Source organism: Brachypodium distachyon, chromosome 2 (genome assembly GCF_000005505.3).
Source record: "Brachypodium distachyon strain Bd21 chromosome 2, Brachypodium_distachyon_v3.0, whole genome shotgun sequence".
In the NCBI taxonomy this organism is placed as follows: domain Eukaryota; kingdom Viridiplantae; phylum Streptophyta; class Magnoliopsida; order Poales; family Poaceae; genus Brachypodium; species Brachypodium distachyon.
The window spans coordinates 19,600,447-19,618,985 of NC_016132.3; the positions used below are offsets into that span (position 1 = coordinate 19,600,447).

Below are 18,539 nucleotides of genomic sequence, written 5' to 3' on the forward strand. Positions count from 1 at the left end.
GGAGCACCGAGCGACGACATCTGGCGCGCCAGGTAGGCGGCGCGGGAGTGGACGACATCTGGTAGATCGCGGCAGCAGAAGTTCCCATCTGCATCGGCTTCACTCTTCTTCGTCGACGAGCCTTGTCACCATGCCCCCCAAGCGGACTGGTGATTCCCGCATAGACCCTCGTGAGGCCCCAGCGCGCACACGCGGTCGCACGACGTGCGACCCGAGTCGGGAGCTCAAGAGAATCCCGAGCCCTTGAGGGTGCAGCAAACGCAGCTGCCTCCACCGCCTCCTCGACCGTCGACCGACAATCGGCCGAAGGGACCGGCTACCCCCAGTGCCGGAGGCAGTCGGGCGAGCACGCATGGCGTCACCCGGGCCAGCCAACGGGTTGAGTCACGGCCCGAGGATGCCCCGCAGCAGCGGAACACAGTGCACGCCGCGTCACGGGCGACCCCTGGAGGTTCGCACCCTGCGCACCCGGAGGCGTTCGGGGCCAGGGCGGGAAGCAGCCGTTCGGGAAACCGGTTGCCCCCGTGCAAACCCTTGCTGAAGCCATCGTCGCCGCACGCATCATGGTGCGGTACGAGCCGCAGCAAGGCACGCCGGCGCACGAGACGTGTGGTGAGGAGTTGGAAGCGCTTCTCGCCCTGGCCGCCCAGCAGCCGCAAGGCGAGGGTGCCCCGGTAGGCTCCGGCCACGGGCGGAACTCAGAGCGCGAAGGCACACCGCCCGCCTCGCGATAGGGGGAGCAAGAAGACGCTCCCCTGGGCCCAGAAGACGGCTGCACCACGTTCACGCGCGAGCTGCAGCGGGTGGTGTGGCCCCGTAAGTTCCGAGCGCCTGCGCTCGGTACGTATGACGGGACCGCTAACCCCAAAGATTTTCTCATGACCTATACGCTGGGCATGCATGCCATCGGCGCCGACGATAAGGTCAGGGCGAACTGATTCCCGATGGTCCTGAAGGGATCAGCGCGAACCTGGTTGCTCAACCTGCCCGCCGGATCCGTCGCCACCTGGGCAGACCTGCGCGAGCAGTTCGTGAGCGCGTTCCAGGACGACTATAAGCGCCCGGGAACCATGGCAGAGCTACACACCATCGTGCAAAAACCGAGAGAGACGTTGTGGGCCTTCGTCAACCGCTTCTCCAATCTCTCTTATTCTATCCCGGAGGCGGAGGCGGCCGCCATCATTAACACCTTCGCCATCATCGTCCGTGATCCCAAGATGCGTGGGAAGCTGAGAACTCATCGGATCCGGACGACGCAGGACTTGTATGCCTTGGCACACAAGTGCGCCATGGCCGAGGAGGGGCGCCTAGCGCCCGAGCTGGCAGCTCAGGCTGCCGCGAGCCCTGGCGAGGGCTCGCGGAAGAAGGGTTCCCGTAAGCGCAGCGGGAAGCAAGTCCTCGCTGCGGACTCGGGGGCTCCTGCTGCGAGGCCCAAGAAGGGTTCCTGTGTGCATTTGTTCCGGTACTAGCGCGCCCTCTTGGCACTTGGTCTCACCGGCCCCATAGGGCCTCATCGGCCGTGCCGGCGATAACCGGGTCTCCGCCCCAGACGCCCCTACCGAACCTAAAAGGGGGACGTGGCTGCACGCCCCCGGTGTCGGAGCACCGAGTGACAACACCCGCGGATGTGTGCACTGCCAAGGTACCGGCGGGCGCCCCTGAGGGGGCCGCCGCTGCCGGGGCGGGTGTCGCCGCCGAGGCTCCGGCGGCCCCTGCGGACGTGATCGCCGCCGGGGCACCGACGGGCACCCCTGAGGAGGCTGCCGCCGCGAGGCTGGCGGCCGCTGCTGGGGCAGGTATCGCTGGGGAAGATGTCGCCGCGGCCGCCAAGGAGATAGCCGCAGCCGCTGCGACCGTCCTTGATCATCGAACGACCAGAAGCGCATCGTCGCTGTCCTCATCGTCGTCGACGGGGACGACTTCCAAGGACGCTGCAACATGGCCCGCCTCGTCATCCAGGGACTGAAGGAAGGGCCAGCTGATCTCCGACTCGCCCCCGCTCTCCTCGAGCACCTGCTTCCTGCGAGGTGCTGGCAGGGGAGCGCAGGGGGTCCGGGTGGGGGTATCGTCCATCAACCCCCACTCGTTGCAGGGCAGGAAGGCGGCGACGATGTCGTTGAGCGCCGCAATGCCGGCATGGAGGGAAAAGACCCCCGGCGGGAACCTTGTTGATTGGAAGGTTACGCCAGAGATTCCCCTCACCCACACCTTGAGGGTTTCCAAATCCACGCCGTCCTGGTGGAGGCGTGTCCTGTCCCCGGGACCCGTGTACATCCACGCGGGCCGAGAGCGCAATTGGAGCAGGCAATGCGCCGGTTGATGAAGGTACGCGCCACGTCCACATCGATGAGCCCTGCTAGCCGCAACGCCTTGATCTTCTCCACGATGGGGAGGAGATCGGCGTCGCGGTGGTACCTGTCCTGCCAGCCGCTGTGGGGTTGCGGCAGCTCCGTGGGCGAGAGGATGAACTCTTCGGGGTCTTCCACTCGGACCCAGCACCAATCGCCCCGCCACTCCTCAATCTTCTTCCCCGACCGGGTGATGAACTCGGACTTCATCTGGTCACGGGCACGGAATACCACCCTCAATGACATCACTTTCGCGTGGTCGATCCGGGGGTAGAAATAGTGACGGAAGAGCGCCACCGACGGCATCACCCCCACGAACACTTCGCAGAGGAATTGGAAGGTGGCGAGGAGGAACAGCGATGTGGGGTGAAGCTGCGCCACCTGCAGCTGGTACGACTCCATCAGTGCGTGGAGGAACAGCGAGAACGGCGACACCAGCCCGGTGAGGATGAAGCGCCCGAACACTCGGAAGTCCTTGTCCTGGTGCTCGGCGCCCGCGGGGAAGATCAGGGTCTCCCCGTGCTCGTTGAACTTGGAGGCGACGGCGTGCCGGATCTTGTCTAGCCCCTCGCCGTTGTAGCCAGGCCGGTAGAAGGCGAGCGTGGCCCGCATCTCCCGCTTCCTGCGGTCTTTGTCGGCAGCTGCTTTGGTTGCCGCTTCGCTCTTGCTGGCCGCCACTCTCTTCGAGACCTGCACCTCTTTTCCCTTCCTAGTGGTGGGGGGCACCATAGGGAACGGGGGTGAAAGCTAGCAAGAACACTTGGGTGGCTGTCCAGGGCTAGTTCTAGGCCTTAGGCCCCTAGCTGAGGAGTTGGCGCTCATGCACGCTTACCAGCGCGCTGAGGGGGGGCTGACATGTCTCCCTGCTCGACACTTGTAATGCATGCACCGTGGCACCTGTGGTATCCCCTTGGCTATAAAAGGAGGACCCCCGCCAACGGTCAAGGGGTTTGAATCCCAGTTAGTTCCAGTAGTCGGCTCTTTGGGTTCAGCTCAATAGTGAGCTTCTAGTTTTAGCGGAGCAGGGTAAGGAACACTTGGCCAGAAAGGAGAGAGTGTCCGGGAACCCACGCGGCAACCTGTAAACACTTTGTTTTGCAATAATACGAGCTCAGACAAGCAGAACGTGGGGTTTTACACCTCCGGGTGGCCCGAACCTGGGTAAAAACGTGCATGCATGTGTCCTTAGCTTGCATGTATTCTGGGTACATCATTTTGCAGTCTGCATACACCATCGGCCACGCCGGCGATCGCCGGAGCGATCCTCGACGCCCCTGCCGAACCTAAAAGGGGGTGTGCCTGCACGCCCCCAGTGTCGGAGCCCCGTGCAACGACACACAAATTACACAAAATTCACATATTGCACAAATTACACAAATTCACATATTCACATATTGCACAAATTACACAAAATTCACACAATATACAAGCATTTTGTCAAACAAACTCACCAATTGGGGAGGGGAGCCGGCGGTGGAGGAGGAGCGGGGAGGAGAGGGGGCCGGCGGGGAGGAGGGGCCTGCGGTGGGAGTGGAGAGGAGAGGGGGGCGGCGGGGAGGAGAGGTGGCCGAGGTGGGGGAGGGAGAGGGAGGTGGCTGGCGACCGGGGTGGGGGAGGTGAGGAGAGGTGGGAAGGGGGGGCGCCGTCAGGGGCGCCGGGGAGAGGTCCGGCGGTGGGGGTGGGCGGTGGGGGTGGGGGGAGGCGGTGCCGGCGCGTGGAGGCGGATCCGGCAGGGGCGGAACCGGATCCGTCCGCGGGAGGCGGCGGCAAGGAGAGCGCGCGGGGTGCAGGGGGCGCACGGTGGGAATTGGAGTGGGGAAATTAGGCTGGGGGCTTTTAGTAGAAAAAAAAAACTAAAACCCTATGCCGGCGGCCCGAAGAAAAGCCGTCGGCATAGGTGTCTTTGCCGGCGGCCCTTACTAAAGCCACCGGCAAAGACCATTTTTCTTTCTTTTTTTTTCCTAACTTGCATGATTCTGCTGATACATACTTGCACAGGGTAATGTAACTTTTCTCTACTGCTGCTTATGGGTTGGATTTTGTGATATGAACTACAACTGCTAGTGTCATCTTGAAGATCCGAGTGTGCAAACCCTTGAAAAGAAACAGATCCAAGTGGGCTTCTCTACATGTGTTTGAGCTGGAAAATCGTAGTGTGCTTTTCGGATAGAGCACTTGACATTTCGATTGGATTACCATACACTTCTATGTAAGAGATGCTCTGTCTGTATCAGCACTTAAGTCCACTGTATCTAGAATGTTGAATGTTTTACTGTTTACTTTTATGTAAGGGTGAATTAGGCCCTTACATTACCCTAACTTATTTACTTCACAAACTTGGGATTTCTTGCCACTTTAATTTGTCTTACTGTTTTACTAGAAAATGTGTGCAAGTAAAACCAAAAATTTAACTCAAGTCCTCGCTAATTTTAGCTCCGTCGATTCTAAATCAGACGTCACCCTCTCCTGCGGGCCTCGTGGCGTCTCCGGGCTAGCTTTTCACCAAAACTTGTGCTCTCAAGTCACTTTACTCTATACCTTTGTGTTGTATTAGCACATGGGGACATGAAAAACCAAAAAGCTACCCAAGTCCTCAAAGGATTCTGCTCCGTCCGTCCGAATTGCGACTTTTCCCCCCTAAGTCCGGAACGTTCGTGCGGGTTAGTCTAGTTTGTGAAGGAAGTGCAACCTCAGATCCTTGGATTGTGTTTTCCTCTTAACACCATCTCTATGTACATATTTTATGGCATCATCCAAGATTTCAAGTTCTCTAGACCATCCGTCGTGTGATTTGAGGCATTGCCCCCTCCTGCGGGTCTCATGGCGTCTACGGGGCAGCTTTTCACAAAAACATTGGTTTTCCTGATGTTTTTCCATTACTTAGTGTTCTATTGCCACATGGGCACATGTAAAACAAAAAATATACCCTAAGCCCTAACAGAATTCTTCTTCCTCGGTCCGAAATGCGTGTTTTTCTCACTCTAGGGATTGGGTTTGAATGTTCCTTAGTGTTTTGTTACTAGCTTTTCACCAAAACTTGGGTTTCCATGTCACTTTAATATATCATAGTGTTGTATTAGGACATGTCAACATGAAAAAGCAAACATCTACCCAAGTCGTCAACGGATTCGGCTCCGTCCGTCCGAATTGCTACTTTTCCCCCTCTAATTCAAGAACGTTCGTGCAAGTTCGTCTAGTTTGTGAAGGATGTGCAACATGAGATACTTGGATTGTGTTTTCCTCTGAACACCATCTTTATGTACACATTTGATGACATCATCCAAGATTTCAAGTTCTCTAAACGATCCGTCGTGTGATTTGAGGCATCGCCCCCTCCTGCGGGCCTCGTGGCGTCTACGGGGTAGTTTTTCACCAAAACTTGTGTTCTCAAGTCATTTTACTGTACATTTGTGTTGTACTAGCACATGGGGACATGAAAAATCAAAAAGCTACCCAAGTCATCAAAGGATTCTGCTCCGTCCGTCCGAATTGCAACTTTTCCCCCCTAAGTCCGAAACGTTCCTGCGGGTAAGTCTAGTTTGTGAAGGAAGTGCAACCTCAGATCATTGGATTGTGTTTTCCTCTTAACACCATATCTATGTACATATTTTATGACATCATCCAAGATTTCAAGTTCTCTAGACCATCCGTCGTGTGATTTGAGGCATCGCCCCCTCCTGCCGGTCTCGTGGCGTCTACGGGATAGCTTTTCACCAAAACATTGGTTTTCCTGATGTTTTTCTATTACCTAGTGTTCTATTGCCACATGGGCACATGTAAAACAAAAAATATACCCCAAGCCCTAACAGAATTCTTCTCCCTCGGTCCGAAATGCGTGTTTTCCTCACTCTAGGGCTTGGGTTTGAATGTTCCTTAGTGTTTTGTACTAGCTTTTCACCAAAACTTGGGTTTCCATGTCACTTTACTATATCATAGTGTTGTATTACGACATGTCAACATGAAAAAGCAAACATCTACCTCATGGACTGACTAAATTATGTCCCGTCGGTCTGAATTGAGACTTTTTCCCTCAAGTGTGGAACATTCATGCCCATTCGCTAGTATTGTTTGCAAAGGAAGTGTCACATCAGGGCTATCGCTTTGATTTTACCATTAACACACCTTTCATTTACATATACATGACACACCATGCACAAGGGAAAAGCCGGGAAACCATTTGATTCGTCATTTCTTGCGTCGATGAACCGATCGTAACCAATTAACTCACGGCCGCCGGCAATGAGTAATTAGTTCTCTTTATTTTATAAGTGCAAATTGGGTTCAATCTAAATAACAATATATATTGCTCTATGTGTTTACAATATGGTTGATTTACATCACAAACAAACAAAAAAGGAAAAAAAAACTTTGCCGGCGGTTATTATGTGGGCCTTCGGCAAAGCCAACTTTGTCGGCGGCTATTTTTCGGGGTCGCCGGCGGGTTAATTGACATTTGGGAAAAAATAAAAGAAGGCCTTTGTCAGCGGCCTTTTCTCGGGGGCGCTGGCAAAGGGTTATTTTTTTTTTCTCCCGGTTAAATTCGAACGGGGGACAATATTTGGGAAAAAATAAAAATAAAAATGGCCTTTGCCGGCGGCCTTTTCTCGGGGCCGCCGGCAAAGGGTTATTTCTTTTTTTTTAATTCCGTGCACGCGCGTCCTTATTTGAATGTATTGTGGCGGCAAAAACGAATCTCTTTGCCGGCGGCTTTTTTTTTGGTGGCCGCCGGCAAAGATAGTTTTTTTTTCTCCCACCGCCGGCCGTTTCACCCGCCGTTAACCTCGCACGTGGGCCCACGTGCAGGGGCTCTTAGCAGGCGGCCGTCATTTGCCGACAGCTTTTGGGAGAATTTGTGGGCGGCCGACCCTTTGCCGGCGGCTTTTCTCGGGGCCGCCAGCAAAGGTCCTCTTTGCCGACGGCCCGATAGAAAGCGGCCGGCAAAGGCCCTTGCCGCCGGCAACGGCCGGTTTTCCCGTAGTGCCTGGTAGCTAGCTAGGCGGTACAATCCAGTAAAGATAAAAAATACTCTAGACTAAACCCTGGTAGCTAGCTAGATGGTACAATCCAATAAGGACAAGTGCGAACAAGAAGCAAGTCCAGGTCATGTGCCTGGACAACCTCCATGGTTTGCTCCCCAATCTCGTAGACGCAGATATCCGCGTCGTCCTCTTTGAAGTTCTTCATGAAGTAGACACGGTTCCCCGCCAAGCCGCACGTGCTGGCAGGGCACAAGGCGCCATTGCCTCCTTTGTCTGGCAAGAGGAAAACGTTGTCCCCGATGTCATGGACGCCGCGCAAACGCCGAAGGCCGAAGTCCATCTTGTGGACGAGGACGGCGCCGACGTCGTCCGGGTCGAACACCCGGAAGCAGACGCTGACCTGGAAGATCTCCCCCAGGAACTCCAGTAGCCATAGCACGGCGGAGTACATGCCCTCCGGGAGGCCGCCAATCTCCGTGTCCACGCCTGTAATAGCCCAGGACCAACATCTTACATTTAAGCCCTTGTTGGACCTGTTTGTAATTTAAATATTGTTATCGTGACATTTTACATTTGCATCCATGCCATGTCATCCCTTCTTTGCTTCACATAAATTTCAAAATTACATTTTAACTTGTGGTTTGATATCTTGTTGTTTGAATTTGCTAGAAGATTCAAATATGAATCATCCTTCCTTCTTTGAGTTTGAATTCCTTTTCCTATATTTTACAAATGATATTCAAATGGGTTTTGTTTTTTTAACCTTTACCCCATTTGAATATTTCCCAAATATTAGTACCATATTTGAATTCTCCTACTTCTCAGCTTTTCAAAATGGTATTTGAAATTTGAATCAAAAATTATTTGCAAAAGCAAAAACAGAAAAAGGGAAAAGGAAAAAGAAAACGCTTACCTTCCCTTACCTTTTGGCCCACCGACCGGTGGAGCCCCGCGCGCCACGTCGACGACGACAGCGACCGGAGCCTCCACGCCGCCTTTATAAGCCGCGCCGCCCCCCACCTTGCAGCCCTAGCGTCGGGAAAACCCTAGACGGGTCCTCCTCTCCCTCATTCTGTGCCGCCGCCGTCGCCTCCTTTCCGAGCCGTGGGCGCCGCCGCGTCGCGCCGCTGACTCCATCGTCTTCGTCTCCGGTTGACCGCGTCACGAGTTCGCCGACGACGACTACTTCTTCGGACCGCGACGAATTCCGCTGAGATCGCCTACGCCGACGCCTAGCTCCCCTTCTTCAACTCCGACCACCGCCGACCCTTCTTCAAATTTCGGCGAGCCACCGACTCCTTTCCTCGTCAGCTTCCGCCCAAGGCTTCGCGGTGAGCTCCTCTCTCTCCCGCTCCTTTCCGCGCCCGTTTGAGTGCTCCGTAGCCTTGTAAACACGCGCACGCGCTCCGGCTTGCCGCCGGCGAGCTTCTGCTCGTCGTCGCTTAGCTAAGGAACGTGTGTTGACCTTCGCGTAAACTAGATTCTCTCCGCGCGTCGCTGTTCTCTCCGCCGCTAGCTTGCCCTCCGCCGTGCCGTGTGGTCGCCGCCGGCGAGCAGTTGCCGTGGCCGCCACACGCGCCCACACGCACCTAGCTTGGGTTGGATCAAAAGGACACACGCCCTTGATCTGTTGAGATCCGACGTTCCACCGCAGTGGCTTGCTCCTCCGTGTTAGATCTGGCCGACACGGGTGCGATTCCCCCTCGCGCGGAATAAAAACCCTATTTTTGGGATTTCACTGGCCACTAACACGTGGGCCCCACGGACCCACCTGTCAGCTACCTGGTACTCCACTGCGCCCGGTGGAACGAGTCCACGCGCCTGTGCCGCGTCAGTGCCACGTCAGCGAGCCCGGGTCACACGTCAGTGACCGTGGCTAGGACCTGATCAGGTGTCTGTTGGATTTTCTTTTCGGATTTTGTTTTAAAATTCCAGAAATGTGTTAATCTTGTTTAATTCCTAGTAAATGCATGCTAAAGCCGAATTGGGCAAACCATATATGTTTTGGAATCAGAAAAATGTAAGGAATTTAATTGTGCTGTTAGTTTTCCATTTTGACGTTTCGAATTTCAAATCTGTCCCAGATTTGAAATTCCAACGTGTGAACTTGTCTAGTCTCTATTTTAAAACTGGTAGCTCATCCGTAATTAATGTAAACACCAAAGTTGATCCCTATAACTTGTAGAACACAGTAGCATACTTGGTTAGGCCATTTGAGTCCTTTAAAGCTGCTCTTTACTTTAATTAAGTCACCTAATGGTTAACTTTGTTGCTAATGAAATCAATTCGCTTGCATATTGTTGCATCATGATGTCACATGCCATTTCATGTTGTATTGTGCATTGCACCTATGGATTGTTACTTATTTGTGTATTCGGTGATTTGGTTCTTTACGATAGCGACTCCGACTTACTCCGTCGACGATCCGAGTTCCCACACTTCTTCGGATCCCCTCTCTCGGTGCCCAGCGACCGAGGATCTAGGCAAGCAACCATTCCATGAACATGTCGTTTATACCCAATACCTTTCTCTCATTCTTGCATTAAGTTACGTTCTCGGTTCTTGTCACGATGCCTCTAGGATTGCATATCTTTAGTCAGCTCTACTCAAATGTCTGTTGTCTTGTCCTTATCCTATTACCATGTCACATGTTTGTTATTGCCCTAGTTGGTCATTAGCAGTTTTGCTTAGCTTGCTAGTCTAGTGTCCTTACTTGGGGTTATACAATTGCTACATCCACATGCTACTTTCTGTATTTAATTGCAATTATTAAACTGTGACATGTTATCACCTGCACAAGGCAACGATGGGAGGCCATGCTAACGCATTGGTGTTTTGTTCCATTGGCGCCGACTTAAGGACTGAGTTCTCGTTTTCGCCGACCCAAGAAACTTCGCGCTAACCACTCGTGGGAGAAGATATGGCTTCCCCCTCAGCTTAGTACTCGTTTCATAGCTCTTCCAGGGGCCACATAGTTCGGGCGTTCCATTTGGCATATCGCATATACACTGGTGTTGTGTTGGAGATTTGTTGGTACCTTGCATACATATAGGATTGCGGCACTAGTCTAGAGTGGTCATCCTGCGGGCCCTGAACCACTACCAGCTGTCCTCGCAACTCTTGAGTTCGTACGACACTTCGGCCAGGCTCTTGTTTCGGATTAGACTCAGTTGGGTGGTCCCCTGGATTAGTTGTGGGGCTTGGAAACGTCGTGTCGCCCAATCCTGCCACCACACGTCTTTGTGTGTTCCTACTCGAGTGGCAACAAGGGATGGACGAACGTGTACGGGTAAATTGGCACACCCTGCAGGGATAAATCTTTCGGAAAGCCGTGTCCGCGGTTATGAACGACTTGGTTGGTCATTACTTGATCATAGAGAACTTAATCATTTTTTAATCAACTTAATCTCATAAACTTGAGTAGTAATTAGCCTTAATCATGGATATGCTTAAAACTGCTTAAGTGTGAGTGCCTTTGGATCATTTCCTCACAAGGGGTTGAGGGGGTGATAAGAGGTTGTTTGTTTGGTGTTTGGTGTTAGAAGATCACCTCGCTTAGTAGACGCTTCTTATCCTCTAATTAGACGATGTCATTAGTGTGTCTCTTCAGATATATTGCTGCTGCATAACCCCACCATATTATCCATCCTTTTGAGACTTGTTGCATATCTAGTTTAGATCCCCTGTAAGTCTTGCGAGTACTTTGTACTCAGTTTCTTTGCAACGTTGTTTGCTTCAGAGTTCCCAGAGGAGCAGGTGAATGGTTATTTCGTGGAGTTCGATGACGACAGTTTCGACGTTTAGCCAGCAGATTCCAGAACAGGGTTCTGTGAACTTGTGGCGGGCTCTCCTTTCAGTTTCAGCCTCTTAGGCAATAATTGTAACTTGTGGCGACCATCGGGATGGGCATTTTGTTGCTGTTGGTAGCATCGCCGGTGGCGGCGGCGGCGGCGGGATGAGCGGGGAAGTCGCCGATGTCGTAGGCGTGGTGGCCCCACGCCCCGTCATGGATCCGGCAGAACCACATGTCGAGGTCGTCGTTGTCGAGGAGGACGACGGCGCAGTCGTCGGCCGGGTGCGCGGCGAGGGAGGCGTGGGTGAGCAGGCATCTGGCGTTGGTGGGGATGAAGTGGTCTTCACGGATGGGGGGCAAGGGGAGCATCTCGCCTGTGAGCGGGTGCCACAGCCAGGTCTCCCACGGCGGAGCTGTTGGATTTGCCCAAACATCAATCACATGAAGACGCACACGATCAGAAATTTATTTGGCCAAGGGCCGATATCGTGCCCTCTATTTTTATTTCTCCTCAATATCTCACGGCTTGGTTACAAGCTATGGGTGTACGTGTGTGTGTGTGTGTGTGTAATGCGCCTAGTTAGATTCAAACTCAAGATTATGCTAACAATCTCCCCCTAATCTTGAAGTTGTTGTCTTCCGCGCTTCTCCTGGTCTTGGCTCTTTTCAGCTTCACGACTCGTCGACTCACCTCAACGTATGATCCGAACTACCAGCCCACGCGGACACATCTCGCGTGCTACGTGCAGATTAGACACACCATTAATCTCACGCATGAACTCAACTAAACTGGTCATGGTCCCACTACACGCTAAGCTTGGTCTTCTCGCCGAGACACACAGATGACCAACTGCCACCTCGTCTGCACGCACGTCGATCTCTTGCTCCAATGACACACCATACCGGACAACCTTCGACCGTGACATGCTTCCACTGCAACATAGCCTCGCACCGACGAGCACTTGAACACAACCACGACTCACAGACGCTGACCTGGACACACATAACTCCTCAACGAGCTTGCCAACGATAGTTTTCCCTGATGCCGAGTACTTTCCGGCGATCAGTATTATGATCTCCCGTTACTAGAAGATCGGCCCACCGCGATGACAACTCGATCCAATCCACTCCACTCCACGCTACTCCATTGCACAACCGCAGATCGCCCGCTTTGATCTGTAGACGCCACTTCGCCCATTGACCGCTTCGATCCGCAGACACCGCTCCGCCACGATTGCCCGTCCCGAGGCGCTAGCACATCGCTTTCCCGGGGCAAGCGCGTCTTCAAATCTTGGACCTCGTTCTGATACTAAATGTTGGATTTGCCCAAAGATCAATCACATGAAGACGCACACGATCAGAAATTTATTTGGCCAAGGGCCCGTAACGTGTCCTCTATTTTTATTTCTCCTCAATATATCACGGCTTGGTTACAAGTTATGGGTGTATATGTATATATATACACACGTACAAGCACAACATCTAACCACGCACGGACTAGTATCCTACATGAATACACACTCGGCTAACAAAACTAGAACTAGGACTCTAATCCTAATCTCATGAGGACACACACATGCGCATGGCTAGACTCAAACTCAAGATTATGCTAACAGGAGCGTTGTGGTAGACGAACACCCAGCCCTGCGGGGTGCTGAAGCACATCCTGTCCTTGGTTGCCATTATCTCCGGTAGTGGACTCTGCGTCGTCTCCGTTCTTATTATGCTTCTTTCTTCCGAGACGCTGAACATGAGCATCTCGTAGCCGCAGTCGTCGGCGGCGGCGGCGGTCTCCGTCGTGGTATGGTTGGGCTGGTGTTCGAAGACGAGGAGTGGCAGAGAACGGAGGACGCCGTGTGCTGCCGGTGTCTGTCTGGGATCCGGACGCGGCGCTGCCATCTTCGACGACTGCGGTATTGCTGCTGGACGACGACATATAGCTGGTCAAGCGGTCCACGACGATGTGGAAGAAATCCCCGCGCCTACGCCCGTCTGTACGTGTTTCGGTGTCTGGTGTCGCGATTGATCTACGGAAGAAGAGGACGTACGCCTCCATCAGTTTTTAAAGAAAGCTGCGTATATGCTCCACGATGAATCGATCGAGGAGTCCGAGTCTGTAATGTATTTGAATTTGACCCAATGATTCCTACTAGTGTGTATGTTCCGTTTATCAGTTTTCTTTCTCTTAACTTTTTTTTTTGAAAGGAACGTTCCGTTTAGTTGATGACGACGATCGAGTACGGAGTGTCCGGAAGATGTTGGGTCTGTTTGGTTTTAGGCCAGCTTTACCTCACCAAAATTTGTCGGACAACGTGAACGGTGAACGGAGTCTCTTCTGGTTTCTTGCGGTGAAACCAACCATCCAGGTTCAAGTCCTAGGCTTAACGTGAGTGTCACATTTTTCTGAATTATTCCAAGATTTAACCAGTGCTATTTTGTCAGTGGTAGGTGACGTACCCGTCAACAACGAGACGCTCTGCGGTGACTTCATCAATCTCTAAGATCTGCCGGCTCGATCTTTCGAAGGTGCTCATAGGGGTGAGTGTACGTGATTGTTTTGAGCGTCTGCATTTGCCAATATTTTGGATTGCACTTTTGTTTGCCCAAGATTTGGTCAAAGTTGGCAACAAAAATGAATTATAATTGGTCAGGGATGGTTGGCTTGCCAAAATTTTGACAACATTCCAAACAAGAACCAAATATTTGGTCATGAACAAAATATTGGTAAGGTTGAGTTTGGTCATGAACCAAGTACTTTTTCCTCCGTACTGTTTTGTTAACATCTCACGTGAAAAAAGTACGGAGGAAAACAGCGTCACATGTAGTCAAAACCGTTATACCATACCAATCGAGGGACCAAACTATACCTGGGCAAACCCCGGGCTGGGTCGGGTTCGGGTCGGGCTTCATTAAAAGCCCGAAGGCCAAACCAGAAGCCCGAGCCCGGCCCGACCCGAAACCACGAAAATAGGCCATTTAAGCAATTAAAATAATTATTTTCGAAATAAATACATGATATTTTATGCCTATTTTTCCTAAAATATATCCGTTTTTAGTCATTTCAGGCTTTTTTCGGACTTTCGGGCCGGGCTTGGGGCTGGAAAGTGAGGGTCGAGCCCGGCCCGGGACGTCGGGCTTCGGGCTTCGGGCCGGGCCGGGCCACCCATGCCCAGGTATAGACAAAACATACACGATTTCGAGTTCAGTGACCATTTTAGAACTTGGTTGGCAATTGAGGGACCATTTGAACGTACTCAAATCTAGGCAAGAAATTACTACGCTAGGCAAATTAGGAGACCTTCAATTCCTTCTGAGAAGACCAAGCTGGATAACTCAAACAAATGATTCTAACATGTATGAGTTATAACCATATCTAATACAACTATTTAAGTGTACATATATGGAAATGTAAAACGTTGGAAGTTGTATCATGGAATTGAAGGTAGCTTACATATAAAAGTTTAGTTGGGACCCAACCGTGGTGTTTGTGCGTGTTTGGATGGTAAGCTGTTCATGGCTATGCCGATATTTAATTTGAAGCCAAATGGAGTACTCATTTAACTATGCTAATTGACTATGAACATGCGTATGTCATTTAATTAATATTTGATGGCGTAAAAACATACCAGGGTTAACTTAAAAAAAAAAGAATTCATGACCGATGACACTAGCCCCCATGACATTTTAATTAAGAAAAATATAACCAAGTCGCACACACATGCACACCCTGCAGAACACAAATGCAAATTCAAACTAGACGACATGTTTAATAACATCAAGGAGGCAGTGTTGTATTTAAAGACATCCATCCTATCATCTATCAGGTCCATGAAGAATGGCCAACAAAGTTACAAAACTTTGTACTCTCTCCGCTCGAAAATAAATGCCGTGGTCACGTCACTTATCTTGAAATGGAGGGAGTATTCAAATTCCGGTCGTTGGCCGCTGTGGAGTGAACTCATTCAATAAGCCGTCCTGCAAAATCAATTATACAACTCACATTCACGTAAATACTCCTTTACGCATTCGCCTACCACCTGAAATGTCCAAATTTCATTCAAACAGGATTCCATTTCCAAACCGGGTGTCACGTACTCGCAAATTCCGATTCAAACTGCGCTCCACTGAGCAGAATGCCGAGACGGCACACGTGGGACCCACGAGCTCGAGCAACGGGCCCACCTGCCAGCCAGACCGGAACACCAGTCGACGAAGAATCTCTTTGTTGGGGTTTCAAATTCGAAAATTTCGGAACCCGTGGGCGTCCGCCTTCGGCCAATAAAGCCAAGCGGTCTTCCATTCTCTCTCCCTTCCCCCTTCTCTGTCTAGAAAAGGAACTCCATAGGATTTTGGACTACTCGCTCTGCGCGAAGGCCGAAGAGAGGGGATTGGCCATGGCGACGGAGGCGAGCAGCGCCGCCGCCGGCACCGCCTACGAGGAGGAGCGCAGGAAGCGGATCCTCGAGAACCTCAAGCACCTCGAGGTACGCCAAACACTCGCTTCCTCTCTTTTTTTTTTCCAACACCGATGATGTATCGGTGGATTTCCCTTGTTTCTTTTGCTCCTCCTTTGCTGATGAGTAGATGCGCGGAAGATGAGGCGTTTCGTGATGATCCTCTGCTGATTTCTCCGCGGATTCTTTCCAGCGGCTTCGATCTGTCCGGTTTTTTTACAAGTTTTGTGCCTTTTTCTTTCGCGCAGGATTTGGGCATAGCCAAGATGTCGAAGAGCTTGATACAGGCCGCGAGAGCGCAGAACAAGGTGCTCGCAGCAAGTGCATTTAGTTGCAGTCCGAGTTGCGTTTCAGGGGGAGTTGATTCGTTGTGCCGTGGATTGATCCCTCCTGTTTCTTTTTTGCAGAGCACTCGTGCCAGCCCGAAGTCGAGGAAGAAGTTCGAGGCCACAACCGAAGTGAGGCGTTCCTCGAGGACCAGGACCTCTGTTTCGTACAAGGATGATGTGAGTTCTCGGCCTCCAAGCTTAGCGAGATCTGGTGTGCTTGTGAAATTGATAACTTGTTGTCATACTCTGTTTGAAGGAAGATTTATCTTTGCTGAAAGGTGTTTCTGCCATTCCTGCGATTTGGTGCGTCTGAGCTGGAGTTTATGATCTCTGGGCGACCATTTGGGGCCGCACTCCTGTGCTGCGATGCGCTGTGCTAATACAGTTATGGAAGATGTGTGCTATGAAGTGAGATATTGTTGTTATGTTTCAAAATACGTAGCTAATAACTACAAATTTTCAGAAACAAAATTTTGAAAATACTTGGCTAATCCCATTTTCTTGAAGTTCATAGCGACCTCAGATGGTTATTTCACAATGGCTCCTTAGGGCTTTGATTTTATCCCCTTATTGAGTTCTACCTGTCTTGTGATGTATTGTGAATGAAATGTGTTGCCTATGGTCACCTCTTTTTGAATATGCTATGTTAACCTTATTTTGACACAACACATGATCTGGTACTTGGCTAGAGTTCAAGTGATGAAATAAATTTGTTCTTAAATTTTAAATATTTGTGCTTTGTTGATGAAAGTCGATACTAAGCTGACATTTGATTGTTGTTGCAGTTTCCTGAAGTAGACCATTTTGTGCGTCGCAGAAGGTAATACTTTCAGTTACTTTGTTGATTATCTTGTATATGGTTTTCCAACTCTTCATGTGTTGACCAGGGCTAGTAGAAGTGCGGAGAATGGAAGGGGATACACTGGAAGAATTTCTTCCTATCAACAACAACAGCGTGCTTTCAAAAGAGCTGAGAAACTTCAAGATAGTCTAGACCCTGACAACCCATCATTTGTTAAGACCATGGTTCGATCACATGTATCCAGCTGCTTTTGGCTTGTAAGATGTTGTTCTCTAGATTTCGTTTAACTAACTTTCGTAAATACATTTTATTGACTAACAATCATGGTTATGGTTTTTCCATTATACAAGGGTCTCCCTACTAGGTTCTGCAAAGATCATCTGCCTCCCAGAGAATTTAAGATGGTTTTGGAAGATGAAGAGGGTGTTGAATTTGATACTGTATACATTGGAAATCGAACAGGTCTGAGTGGTGGATGGAGAGGGTTCTCGATGCACCACAACTTGGAAGATGGGGACTCATTGGTCTTTGAATTGGTTGAGCCTGACAGATTTAAGGTACTACTTTTCGGTTCAGTATGGTTTGTCTCATCAATCTGGAACATAGAAACTCCCCTTTCATGATTCATGACTGCAAATACTTGCATTCACTTGTAATCTTGTCCCAACTCCCAATTAAGGACCCTAAAAAGAACAAAGAAATTGAGGAAATGGCAGCAGTGTACTATTTACTGCCAAAGAAGGCCCTAAAAAGATTTAAAGTGAAAACAAATTCTTAAATTTCTATCATGAATGTCATCGAAGGAAGTATGTAAACATGATTGTATTTTGTTTTTGATAATGGAAGCTATATTGATATCAATGTCGCATCAATGGATATAACCGCAAGAGTTCAACCCCACGTCTGCCAACAAAGTAGTACAGAAAAAAAAAACATGATAACGTAGCAAAAAGGAAAACAGCTCTATGCTTGCCTATCTGGAGTCTAGACCACAGTCCATGTTGGATTGTTGGGTAAAGAGCTCCCTAACCACTCTCTCCCACTGAAGACATTCAGCCACAGCCATTTCCTGGCCTGTCCTCCACTCAGAAGCGTATATATATAGCATCTAAATGTATCAATGCAAGCATACCAAGTAAGAAAATTTGTGTGCACTTTGTTCTCCCGTATAATTGTATTAGAACATCTGATTTGTATCACCAGCTGATGTGTCATGTTCCATGTGTACTCAATTATTCATAAACATCAGTGCTAGCAATTTGTTCTCATGTATATTCAATTGCATTTTCAGGGTTCTACTTATGTAGCTTTGACATGCGATTGTTTTATGTTTTGCAGATCTATATAATTAAAGCTATTGACGAGGATGCAAATGAGGCCAAGAGCAGCAGAGATTCAACTGAGGAAGAGCCTGATCAGAAGGATTCGCCTGTTTCTGAAGCCCCTTCCAGCCCTGAACCTCTCAAAGGTGCTAAAAGAAGAAAACTCAGGCGGCGGTAGTTTGCGTATTAGTTGACCAGACTCCGGACAAGTATGCTGCTATTGCTGCCGTACTAGCGATGCGCTTTCCTGCCAGGCCATCTGTTTTGCATTTTTTGTTGGCCTGATCCTTTTGAAAATTATGGGTGTTCAGTGATCACCCTTGCATTGCGGCAAACTGGTAATTTGTCAATTATCAGGATAGGTAGTCCAAAACTATATGTAAAGAAATGCACTGGCAAGTGAGCATGCAGAACCCCTATATGTGATGCTAATCTGGTGTCTCCAGCACTGCAATGTTGGTTTCTCAGTCCTGTTTACATGATGGCAATGCTGATTTCTGTGTGTTTTTGTG

At 50.3% G+C, this 18,539-nt stretch overlaps 2 protein-coding genes across 2 annotated transcripts; one reads left to right on the forward strand and one right to left on the reverse strand.

The window, feature by feature from the left end:
* Nucleotides 1–7,380: 7,380 nt before the first annotated feature.
* LOC112270718 lies at nucleotides 7,381–13,027 on the reverse strand. The gene is made up of 4 exons (XM_024458776.1): nucleotides 12,695–13,027; nucleotides 11,192–11,533; nucleotides 9,722–9,806; nucleotides 7,381–7,860 (listed from the first exon to the last, which is right to left on the reverse strand). The coding sequence occupies exons 1-4, from the start codon at nucleotides 13,017–13,019 to the stop codon at nucleotides 7,395–7,397; spliced, it is 1,218 nt and encodes a 405-aa protein (XP_024314544.1). The 5' UTR covers nucleotides 13,020–13,027; the 3' UTR covers nucleotides 7,381–7,394.
* A 2,388-nt stretch (nucleotides 13,028–15,415) lies between these two features.
* LOC100845795 (B3 domain-containing protein Os05g0481400) lies at nucleotides 15,416–18,521 on the forward strand. Its single transcript, XM_003568185.4, has 7 exons — nucleotides 15,416–15,604; nucleotides 15,823–15,882; nucleotides 15,982–16,080; nucleotides 16,689–16,723; nucleotides 16,791–16,962; nucleotides 17,056–17,262; nucleotides 18,044–18,521. Exons 1-7 carry the CDS (start codon nucleotides 15,515–15,517, stop codon nucleotides 18,203–18,205), a joined length of 825 nt encoding a protein of 274 aa, XP_003568233.1. The 5' UTR covers nucleotides 15,416–15,514; the 3' UTR covers nucleotides 18,206–18,521.
* The last annotated feature ends 18 nt before the right edge of the window (nucleotides 18,522–18,539 follow it).